General features: G+C 37.2%; 1 protein-coding gene across 6 annotated transcripts in view; it reads right to left on the bottom strand.

Moving 5' to 3' along the window:
• Positions 1–13,352, bottom strand: part of rptor (regulatory associated protein of MTOR, complex 1) — a 167,114-nt gene that overhangs the window by 99,951 nt on the left and 53,811 nt on the right. For all 6 annotated transcript variants that reach the window (XM_086033595.1, XM_086033597.1, XM_086033596.1 and 3 more), the window contains exon 7: positions 4,651–4,826. In XM_086033595.1, the coding sequence (XP_085889721.1) occupies positions 4,651–4,826 (176 nt within the window). The remainder of the gene's footprint in view (positions 1–4,650; positions 4,827–13,352) is intronic.

Genomic DNA, 13,352 nt, shown 5'->3' with positions numbered 1-13,352 from the left:
ACAAAATAAATTTGACTAAATTCAACCATTTTTTTCAGTGCAGTTGACATTCGCACTATTCTTTTTTTTTTTTTTTTTTTTCAAAATAATTGTTAGAATGATGTAAGTCTTTAAGCTCATTCATGAGGTCTGTGGGTTGGGGAAAAAATGAGCACCAAACAACAATCTCTGGTGCTCATCAGAGAACCACACCAAAAGGTGTGAAGGTGGTGAAGTGTGTGCCATGTATAACTGCTACAATGTTCCTCTGTAAAACCAAAGCGTAGCGCTGAAGCCATGTTTGTAGTACATAAAGAGGCGTGTGGGTCAATCAGAGGAGCGGGGAGATTTCAAGGAGTAAAATGTGAGTCCAGCCTCTTAGCTTCAGCCTCGAGTCTATATCAAAATTGCATCTGTGTTTCCTCACTTTATAGTAAACATATTGTTTACAGCAGACAAAGGTAGGGGCATTCCACACCATCATATTTTAACAGTAACATTGAAAGACCAGCATTAACAAAGCATACAGTACATTGCCTTTGCATAAGTCAGAAATATTTAAAACATGAGGGGAAAAAATGTCATCAATAATTGATGGCTATTTCATTTAAACTGATATGAGAACAGCTTTAATTCTCATACTTCATTTACTAGAAAATGACATTGACAAAAGCAAAGCAACGCTTGCAGTATGCTGCATTTATGCTTATGGAATTACTAAACATTTTTTAATTGTTATGTTGTATGTCTAAAGATAATTAGAATAAACAACTTTATTAAATAGTAAGCAAAACACTTGTCAAAGCAGATTTCAAAGATTATGAGACGGACACTGTGATTCTTGTCAATTAGATAACATGACTACAAATTAAACTATCTGCCCAACATTTTTTGATTTGTGCTGTTCTTTGCCTCCTGGGTCAAATTCAGTCGATCAAAGCAGTGGGAAAATCATTGAAGATGGATATCTATTGGTAATGGCGTGCTGCTCACCTGAGCAATGGAATGTAAGCATGGAGGGTGCACACAGCCTGCCTGTTCCTCATTTCTCTGTACCACATCATCCATCCCTTGCTGCTTCTCATTAAAATTTGAAAACCAGGGTATGCAAACACATCAGTGCATCCTTTCACCCACTCACAAACTCCACCTTAGTCTCTCTCTCTCTCTCTCTCTCTCTCTCTCTCTCTCTCTCTCTCTCTCTCTCTCTCTCTCTCTCTCTCTCTCTCTCTCTCTCTCTCTCTCTCTCTCTCCTCTCTCTCTCTCTCTCTCTCTCTCTCTCTCTCTCTCTCTCTCTCTCTCTCTCTCTCTCTCTCTCTCTATAGAGAGATAGATATATATATCTCTCTATATATACCTCTATATGTATATACATATATATTGAGATATATATACATATATATACATATATAAATATATATATACATATATACATACATATATATATACATATACATATACATACATATATATACATACATATATATATATACATACATATATACATATATATATATACATACATATATACATATATACATACATATATACATATATGTACATATATATATACATATATGTACATATATACATACATATATGTACATATATACATACATATATGTACATATATACATATATGTACATATATACATATATATATATATATATACATATATATATATATATACATATATACATATATGTACATATATACATATATGTACATATATACATATATGTACATATATACATATATGTACATATATACATATATATATATATACACACCATCCTTATTTACTAAGGCTATGTAAATTTAAGTAGAAGAAAACTCAGAGCAGATGAGCAAAATTCAACAAAATGAGCTAACGGTGCTGTGTGTGTAAAACTGGCGGAGAGGAAGAAGCAGTCTACAAATGGAATACTGAATTTTCGAGCACAAGGAGTCTACTCAGCCGAATTGTTATTCTCTCCAATGGCAGTCACAAATTTCATCCAGAATTTAAAATAAGTACCACTAGTGTTTGACTGAAATTTCCCTGACACAGTGTTGATACATTAGATCAGTGATACAATGATAATACTAGGGATGTTACTATTGAATATTTCTAGATTCGATCATTCTGTCAATTAATCAAATACAATACAATTTTATTTTGCATTGAAGTGCATTACAAAACCCTTGATTACTGTTTATTAGTAAAACCTGATGTCTGCAAATGTCTTATTTTGATTAAACACAATCAGTTTGCTTTCATGAAGGACTACAGAAATTGGAAAATTATGACTGTTCAGAGGGTTGAATCAGAGTACTATATTTGGACAATTTTAAGTTCAACAATGGCTCAAAACGATTACTCGACTATTAAAATATCTGTCGATTAATTTGATAATCGATTAGTGGTCGATTAATATTGACACCTATAGATAATACATTAGATGACTATTCACCATAAAAACTTACAGTGGTGAATTTAAATGTATGTTGGTTATTAAGAGGATTTGGTGAATTTTGAACATCCATCCATCCATTATCCTCATGAGGGTCGCAGGCATGCTGGTGACTATCCCAGCCGTCTTCGGGCATCAGGCAGGGCACACCCCGAACTGGTTGCCAGCCATTTGCGGGGCACACACAGACAAATAACCGATCACACTCACAATCACACCTAGGGACAATTTAGAGTGTTCCATTAACCTGTTTTTGTAATGTGGGAGAAAACCGGAGTACCTGGAGAAAACGCACTCAAGCACGGGGAGAACATGCAAACTCCACACAGGAAGATCAAAATTGATCCCACGACCTCTGCAATGTGAGGCGGACGTGCTAACCAGTCGGCCACCGTGCGGTCCTTGAATTTGATCGTGTAATACTGAGTTCAGTGTCCATTGTAACTAAATAAAGCAAATCTTATTTTCCTGACTCAACAGGCACAGTTCCTTCCAAGCCACAACATCCACTTATAGAGCTCGGGAGCTTCGAGGAACAGTTGAGTCAATATAATTGGGAAGCTTGTTCTGTGAAATAGAATGATGGTGAGTAATATCAATATTAATGGCATAACGTTGAGGGTTCATTATGCTGAAGGTCACAGCTATATGTGGATTTAGAGCAGTGGAAGACTGACTAAACTCCTCAACATTTATGGCAGGAACGAAACATTATGGCAGCTGTAGGGCACATCTTGAAGGTAGCTTGTCACTCTCAGTTACAGTACATGCGTCAGGGAGAGTTAAAAGCATGGATTGAATTTTTAACGGAAACTGTTAAATCACCCATCTGACGCCTGGAATTAAAATGTACATAAGCGTGAGTGCGTGTGTATGCGTGCACATTTGCTTGTGTGAAAAATAATGATTTATGGCGTCAGCAAGACTCCCAACAATATTGATATAAATGAGAGCATTTCAAGTGCAGCATCAAAAATACGACACTCAGGGAGCCTATGTAAATATAAGTTGCATTTCAATTGACAATATCTTGTATTCTTAAAATATAGATAGATTTGTCTAATTCATACTTGTTCTTCAACAGCTAGGAAACCATTGCATTCTCGGTGGAGTACTCAATGCATATACAGTGTGTATATGAGAGAGAGAGAGAGAGAGAGAGAGAGAGAGAGAGAGAGAGAGAGAGAGAGAGAGAGAGAGAGAGAGAGAGAGAGAGAGAGAGGAGAGAACGAGAGAACGAGAGAGAGCGAGCGAGAGAGAGAGAGAGAGAGAGAGAGAGAGAACGAGAGAACGAGAGAACGAGAGAGCGAGAGAGCGAGAGAGCGAGAGAGAGAGAGAGAGAGAGAGAGAGAGAGAGAGAACGAGAGAACGAGAGAGCGAGAGAGCGAGAGAGCGAGAAAGAGCGAGAGAGAGCGAGAGAACGAGAGAGCGAGAGAGAGGGAAAGAACATTGAGTTCATCTCAAACAATGTCAGCAAAAACAAGTGTAAATATAGCATATATATACATATATATACATATACATACACATATATACATGAATATATATATATATACATGAATATATATATATATACATGAATATATATATATATATATATATATATATATATATATATATATATATATATACACATCAATGAAATAACATAAATGGTACTTCAAAATATTGTTTCACATTCAATTATTTGCAGTGGGCCAGTTCCGTCTAGTTTAGCAGCCACTCTGTGTGCGGCTGGATTTAAACTTCTCATCTAATACTGTATTCTCCAAGTGATTGCTGAGGTGATGCAATCACCAGGGGCTGAATGTACAAGCACCTCATATTGATGCGCACACAAACATGCTGCTTGGCTGATGCAACCAGTGTGCTGCAGCAAAGATTAATATTTGAATTTTTCATTATTATGCATTCGCATCAGGTGGCTGTATTAGACAAGCAGCCCAAATGAACAGATTTCCCTGAACATCAGGTCTTACTTTTTTTTTTTCCTGAACACACTCATGCAGGGACCATCCTCTTTGTGGTACTATGCTTGAGCTTGGTTTATGAATATAAATATTTTTTGTCATACAAAGTCAATATCGATATTATTAATTTCATTCTGTGGGTCTGTTTTTAATCCTTGATTGAAGCTCATTCTCAATGGAAAGGCCCAAAGTCATACCCTTTGTTTTTTTTTCATGGATTCATCAAACAAATGTTTAAAATCTTTACCACCGCAAGGCAATCTTTATCGGTGTGGTGAGGCAGGAAGTGAAAAGGTCAGCGGGGAGGTCAGGGTTCATTGGCAGCAACTCGCTGGCCTCGCAGGCAGCCAGTTGGATACAATTCTTCATGGAAGGTGGCAGCGGCATCTGGGCGAGCGGATGGCTAGGATTGATGGCGGCCACCTACAAAGACACACCAAGAATATGTTTCTGTTTCTGTTCTGTTCTGATATGTAACATATCATGTGTGAATTAAATTGGGTATTTTTGGCCCTTTCTGGGCCTAAAGATTTTGATTATCACAGAGACTACCTCAGAAAACCAATTAGGGAAGCAGGACGGACCACCCGATTGGCATACAATACAGTATATTATGTTTAAAAAGTCACTTGTTTATGATTTAGGGAGAGATAATCCAACTACTGACATTAGTGCTGGTCGATACACTGAAAAATATTTCATCCATTATGTTATTGTAACCATTTGATATTATATTTATAATCTCATTTATGTTATGTACTATGTTAGGATGTGGGGTATTTGTATGCTACTGTGTATTTTCATCTAGTATTTTGTTTTAATTTTGTATTTTTGCAGTTTTCAATATTGTGTATTTTTCCAATGTTAACAAGTTGAACAATTTGTATTTGAAAGATTTTTGTTTTAAATAAAAATGTGATCTATTGTGAAATTGCATATATCCTGTTTGTACATGCAGAAGTACTGGCAACTGGAATAAAAAGTACACTTTGTTTTAATTTAAATAGTTAAGTTTATCTTTCGCCATAAACACGTATGTTCTCCTAACATATAGCTGTAAACCGTGCAAATAGAAAAAGTCGAATTTTGTGTTCTAGTGACAAACTTCTCATTTTACTTAACGGAAGGGCATAAGTTGAAAAAAAAAATTCCAACGTAAGGGTGGTCGACCGGCCCGTTAGCACGTCCGCCTCACAGTTCAGAGGTCGTGGGTTCGATTCTGGCCCCGGCCTCTCTGTGTGGAGTTTGCATGTTCTCCCCGTGCCCGCGTGGGTTTTCTCTGGGTACTCCGGTTTCCTCCCACATTCCAAAAACATGCATGGTAAATTGATTGGACACTCTAAATTGCCCCTAGGTGTGAGTGTGGATGTTTGTTTGTCTGTGTGCCCTGCGATTGGCTGGCAACCAGTTCAGGGTGTCCCCCGCCTACTACCCGAAGACAGCTGGGCTAGGCTACAGCACGTCCGCGACCTTTGTGAGGATAAGCAGTGAAGATAATGGATGGATAGATCCAACATACCGTGTTTTCCGGACTATAAGTCGCAGTTTTTTTTCATAGTTTGGTCGGGGGTGCGATTTATACTCTGGAGCGACTTGTGTGTGAAATTATTAACATTACATTGTGTCCCTTTCCTTTTCATGGTCAGCAAACAATACACCAAACAACAACAGGAGGGCGTTCTAAGGCTCCATATAACCTGCATTGCATATTGACTTTACAACGGGCAGAGTTGTGTATAACATTTCACATGTTATTGTAACCCACATAAAGAAACAAAGATAAATCCTAAAAGCTATTAAAATGCATGAATAATTTAAACGGTTAAAATACAACATTTTGATAAATATTTAAAATAGTATGATAAAGACAATTTGACTGTCTATCAATACATCTATACAAAATAGTGTACTGTTGCTTTAAGACACTGGCCGGTGTCTTGCATCAGCCACACTACTGATCTGAGAGCGGGGAAGAGAACAAAGAGATAATTACGACCGAATACATAAATACTTTTGGAGAATTGGAAACATTCTACATGGTCGGGGATAAATAAAAGACTTATTAAATAGATCTACAACCGTTTTGGTGGATTTAAAGTTATCTTACCGTAACTTTCTTGTATGCTATATGTGTGAAATTTGAATGTTAGCTAAATGTTACCATCCTAGCTCGGTGGAAACGATGTGTACTATGAGCACAATTAATTTCCTCCAAAAATGCGACTTATACTCCAGTGTGACATATATGTTTTTTCCTTCTTTATTACGCATTTTATGGCTGGTGCGACTTGTACTCCGGAGCGACGTATAGTCCGGAAAATACGGTAAGTTACTGTGTCGTCAGAGGCCAAAATGTTCTCCTAAGAGAAGATTGTTAGTCAAAAAGCATTTCAACTTAGTCGGGTGTGTGAACAAAAAATACACACTGTCATTAATATGAAGAAGTAACACCAGTCAGCACAACACATGTTCAGTGGCAAGAACTCATACTGTTATCTTGTAACAATTTGTATTTATAAGTTATGTACAATGTATAACTTTGTTGCTTCATTTGATTCAACATACATTGGTATGTGTGAAGAGCTTAGCGCATCATGGCGTATTCTCAACAAATACTTTTATGTTGAATGATGTATTTTTATTTTTTTACAATGTATGGAAAAAAAATCCATCACGATATACGCCATTTTATATCACAATAACGATATATCAAGATATATTTTCAGTTATTCTCTAGAAAATTATACAACACACTAGTGATGGGAAAATTAAGCATCAAAATTTGGCTCAGGAACCAGTTGTATTTTTTTTTTAACTCCTCTTGGTTCACCTTTTTTGTTAAGTACATAGCCCCACATGTTCATTCATAGTTTTGATGCCTTCAGTGGGAATCTACAATGTAAATCGTCATGAAAATTAAGAAAACACATTGAATGAGAAGGTGTGTTCAAGCCTTTGGCCTATAGTGTATGTGTGGCAATCGTGCTGTAGCATGGCTCTTTTTTTTTTCCCCCTCTCACTCTTTAATGAGGAAACTGTTGACTTGACTGTTCCCAAAGACATCACAAACAAAGCAACAAAGAAAGTGTGTGCCACAATAATCCTCAAGGTAAATATGACAGCATTGGCAGCAGAAACTGATTAATGCAGAGTATCCAGCGTAATTATCACATTAGCATATTGTAATCTCACAAATTACCATGAAAATCACCATGGCAACTTTCTTTTCTTCCTCCTCTACTGTGAATATCAGAGGCCAATAGAATAGCTTGGAATGCTTTTCTTTTAATCGACACTAACTAATGAGAATAATTCAACAGGGAAGGAGTGAATACATGTAACGCCACACATGATCACTAACCCAGTAAAACAAAGCTTCTACAAAGCAAATAAAATCAAGCCAATGTATTCAATAGAAATAGGTACAGGAATATACTGTAAACCCAGTTATCATCCATTTCTAATCCCAAATGTCTTCACGGGAGTTGCGCGCAACTGGAGCCGATTCCAGGTGACTTGATAGGCGGGATTCACCCTGGAATGGCCACTAGTCAATCACATAGCACAATAAGACAACTATTCACACTCACACTATTGTAAATATTTTGTGGAAATGATTACAACCATAACAACCAACCCACTCTAAACAAGCCACACAAAAGGTCAGGCAGTCCAGTGTGTCTGAGAAGTGAGTGCATTCGGTTTAGTTTCAGTTTGAGAAACGCCTCACAGCTAATGCAGTGGACATGTAGGCTAAGTGCACACAGCAAGTGATGAGATATTTAAAATAAACCAGGTGGCTCTATAATAGAGCACTCTGCGGTGGACATCAGAGGACTGTTGCTGTGCAGCAAGTCCTTCACAGCAATTTATGCTTCAGTTTTCCTGCAGCTCTCCATTGCATACCGACATCTACATCTACTCATATGGAGTATCCAAATTCCGAAATGTGAATGCATCAGTGCCACATTTCTACATAAGGCTGAAAAATGGCTGTATGTGCTGATTGTATGCTGATCGTCTATCCAGTGTGTGGGCGAGGTGGGGGTCCCCCCGCTTGGATCATCTCTTGAATGATTAAAAAGTCGCTTCATCTTCCATGACCCCAGCACATTACACACTCCCTGCATGAGTAGTTGTGAAGAGCAATCACTCAAGGAAAAAGTGAAAATGCTTTATAGATGTTCTGTGACTTTCACTGCATTTAAGGGGGACAGCTGTCATTTATTCCACTACCAGAGGAAGTCGTAAAACATTTCTATTCATATGAACACATCAATTAGCACCGACTTGTAATGCTACTGCTACATATAAACAAATACTTTCAGTGCACTAGTGCAAGTAGGTGAAACCTAGGAATTGCAAAGCATTACTGTCTCAAAAAATTTGCTCAAGTTCTTTTGAATAAACCAATACAATACAATATACAAGACAATTTTATTCATATAGCGCATTTCATAACAACTGGAGCTGTAACAAAGCACTTTACAAACATTAAACAGCAAAATCCACCCCTTTTTTGCCATCTCTGGGGGCAGCCATTTTGTCACTTCTGTCGACTGACATCAGGTAACGACCAATCATGGCTCAGCTTCAGAAAACAAGTGAGCCGTAAACGGGTAGATTAACTCTTATTCCACAAACGCAATATTTATCAGAATGCCTTGTTTCAACTAGTGGGCTTGCATAGAACATATTCTTGAAAAAATATGTTTGGGTTGACTTCCGCTTTAAGTAGCATAATGATAATAATGCATCAGGTTTATACGACATTTTTCTGCAACACACTAAACCCTGAAGGATTTTTATCAGCTTCTACTGTCTTCGATCACAAATATGTTTTACTCTTTGTGGATGTCCTCGACAGCATTGTTTCCCAAGCAGGGGTACATGGTGGAAACATTTAATAATTTATTCACCAGACCTGTGGCACAGTCACGCCAAAATCACAACAGCCGCAAGTCAGCTCAAGTGGCTCATTAAAGCCCACATGAGTGATGAAAAGAAAGTACAAATTTATAGTGGTAGTATATTTGTTCCTGATATTTCAAGTTTAATTTCCTGCCTACTAGTCTCTAGTCTGAGCTAGACAGTGTGCTCAACTCTGGTTAAGATGATGCAAGATGCACTCATAGTTGTTTGGAGCTTTTAATATAAAATCTTGACATCAACGTTTGGAACAGTGAAAACTGCACGCATGGATCCGAAGGGATCACTTTTCCTTTTTCTTGTCTCAACTGCTTAACTTCTTCATGCATAAATCACACGATCCCCCTACACATCCTGCTTTACATTGCGTGCGGCAAAATAAAAGCATGGTTTTCAAAACAAGAGACAGAACAAATGAACCAAAACTCGCCAGAAGGCAGAACAGCCCATTTAAAGGGGACTTATTCACAGGCGCTTCAGGGTTTGTTTGTTTTTGTGGTAACTGTTACAAACGTTATAACATAACAAAGGCAGGTTTATTCATTATTTGGATTCATAACATTTTATTTATATTTTGTTATTTTCAAGTCAACATGTGACTTATTTTTATCTGAGTTATAAAGCAGACAATGATTAAAAATTAAATGTTCAAATTAAGGAAACAAATTAAAATGATTTTCCATTTAATAATCAGTTGTGTTAGGTCAAATTTTCAGAGAATCATCAAAATGTATAAGTGAAGGGGTATGACAAAGGTTCGGCGGTACACGAGCCACAAAAGGTTAGAAACCACTGATGTAATGTATGGTCACTGTCTTAAAATAATGGTGCAAGTCAAATTTTGACAAAAAATGTTTTTAACGCCTCACAGGATATTGGCCACCTCTGCTAAGATCAGCTAAATTCTTAGTTCAATAGATCATTCAATTCTACCCCTGAAATGAAATTATTAATAAAAATAATATCATTATTATTTGGGTCTGTTTTTCCACATTTTCTGAAAAACGTAAGCCATCATTTTAGGAAGGTGATGATATTGAATATTTATAATGCCAGTAATGTTATGTGTTTGTTTTCACAATACAGTTATGATTTGATTTTAACTTTTGAGATCTGCAAAATATACGTAGCCTTTTAATTACATCACAGTAGATCTCTCTCTCTTTTTTCTTTGTAATGAATATAACGTTGCTCCACAGAGTTAGAAAGTTGCTCCTCTAATGAAGTCATTGATTGGCAAAACTGCTCTGCAAAGAAATGAAATATGTTCGGCCTTGTACAGTATACAGGGAAATATATAATAGCTTCGCATGTCTTTACCTACACTGATAAATTGGTTTAGTGTTAAATGAAACATGAATGCAACCCTTGTCTCCTTTGTGGTCCTACAATGTTTGGACACCCCTTGGTTTAAATGCAGATGCTAACCAGTTATTTTGGGATTAACTCATCTAACCTGTCTACCTGTCTACAAATGTATTTCTATTCACTTTTTTGTTAATTAACTTTATTATGCATTTCTCACAGGGTTATTTTTAACTTGAATTTGTATTTTTTCAGTTTCACTAGCGAGCTTTGTTTTCGAAAACCTCATGAAAATAAATTAACACATGAATGTACAGTAATTGAGTATAGACTTCTCTGAGCTCCCACTGCTGTGCTAACCTGTTGTGTATAGACAAGCAATTTGCAACCCAGTTTCAGATTAGTAGCAGGTACATTGTAATACTGTACATATATATGCTAATGTTTGCCAGTTATTGACATTTAAATTGACCCATCATTAAGTTGTTAGATGCGTCAATATCTGTGCTTACATGGAGACTTCATGGAAATTATTCCGAATGAATCTCTCAGGTCACCTGTTTACGTTACTTGATGTTTTTTTCCCAATCAGCCAATAACATGCTACGCTACGTTAATTAGATCAGTCCTGTTACAGTGGTGTGACATGGGAACATCGATGTAAACATCACATGATTTATCAAGATTCATTTGCCTATTTGATAGTGATAGTGTTAACATTTTTATTAAAGCAACATCTTGATAAAAACAGGTTTCAAGCCTTTGTTACTGATGCCTTTGATGAGCTTTGAATTCCCTCTTCTAACACGGAGGAACTCAGCTCTTGGTTCCAATCATCCTGCCTGTCTATACTAGATTTTGTGGCTACATTAAATTCTTTTGAAGCTGTTTCTTTGACGTTTTTAGAGGATGTCGTTTGCCTGACGCCATCTAGCTCCCCTGATGACTCTGTTCCTCCTAATTTCTTTAAGGAGGTTCTCCCAAGTATTGCTAAATTGGTCTTGGCCATTATCAACAGTCTTCTAGTGTTTTCCCACAACAATTTAAACATCCAGTGGTGCAACCCCTGATCAAGAAATCTGGCGTTTGGTAAAGATGTGCTGTCAAATTTTAGACCGATTTCCAAGCTGCCTTTTATTTAGAAAAAAAAATTGGAAAAAGTAGTTAACCCATGAAACGGTTGGCTCAACATCTCCCCAAAACCTATGGGCGACTATAGAATTTCCCTCTTAAACCTGAAGTTCTGCAAAATAATTGATATCTCAGTCCCTGTTGCAGATAGAAACTTAATTCCAAAAGAATTTGAGAGCTTAGACATGTAGCTTGTGGGAGAAAACACAGACCTGACATTTATTATTATTTACTGTTTCAATCTAAGATGTAAAAATAAAGTGTCAGTGCAAGAGAAGCACAATTTTTAATTAAATAAAAATTGAGTTGTAATTACCATCCTCTATTCCGTTACAAAGATGTCAATATTGTCATTGTCTACAAACATACATCGTGACCATTTATCACGTCGGACTGGTTCAAGTCCACGGGCACATCCTCTATATCACTGCCGTTACTTATTTCAGAGCTCCCACATTCGTCTGCGCGTCCGCCATTACGCTCGAAAAAATTCTGCGACATCCTTCGAAGGGTCACGACACCGTCACGTCTATATTCTGATACATTTCATTGGCTAAGGATTAAAAAAAGAAAATGACAACGCTCTCCGACTTTAAGGGTAGAATTGCGCAACAGCGCTCACGGCTTTAGTGATAGAAACACAGTTATGCACTCCCGGCCTTATAGGGCTAAGTGCAGTGTTGTTATTAATTTAATGTTTTAATTGCCTTTGTTGTATGACTAATTTTGCTCAATGTACAGCACTCTGTATGCAGCGGTGGTTTTAAAGTGTTCTATAAATAAAGTTGAGTTAAGTTGATCTGCAGAGCAGCAAACAGCCTACTAGCTCACCACGGCCCAAATGATAAACCTGCATCTCTACAATACCTCAAGCTGCTCAATATGCTTCCCACTCACATGCAACGATGTACAGACTGCACACCACATGTTTGTCGACAAGCTTGCAAGAAATGTAACTCTTCAATAATTTAAAAGCCTTAGCTCATTCACTGCCAATGATTTTCCGAGCATCCACCTCCACCTTGCCAGCCGTTTTGAAGGACTTTCACTGATCTTTCAAGGCCCACAGAATATTATGTTCTACAGCTATATGAACAACCTAACAAAATGGACTGGTAAATGGGCTGTCACTTGTATAGAGCTTTTCTACTTTTGGTACTCAAAGCGCTTCACAATCTCATATACCTACTGATGACGCAGCATCAGTGGATACTGGGGGTTCAGTATCTTGCTCAAGGATACTTCGACATGGTCACAATGGCCGGGGATCAAACCCACAACCTCTGGGTTGGGAGACGGCCACCCTACCACTGAGTCATGGAACACCCAACAAAAGAAAGATAAGACACTCTTTCATTACAAACAAGTTTCTTTCTACCTTTGTTCTTTAGTAATCAGCTTTAGAACATAGCCAAAATTCACCAATTTTTCCTTTTCTGACTAGAAAACTGAGAAAATTACCTTTTTGTGAAACGTTTAATTTCAAGGTAAACTTTGATGCTAATGTATTTTTGCTTTTGTGACATCTCAAACTTCCTAACAGTGCTTTCTTCTTTATAACAACATACTCAACACTAAGGGGTT

The sequence above is a fragment of the Filicampus tigris genome, chromosome 6, assembly GCF_054856515.1.
Source record: "Filicampus tigris isolate MCC_2025a chromosome 6, RoL_Ftig_1.0, whole genome shotgun sequence".
NCBI classification, from domain to species: domain Eukaryota; kingdom Metazoa; phylum Chordata; class Actinopteri; order Syngnathiformes; family Syngnathidae; genus Filicampus; species Filicampus tigris.
The sequence above is the reverse complement of the archived record's forward strand: the minus strand, read 5'-3'. Positions and strand labels throughout refer to the sequence as shown.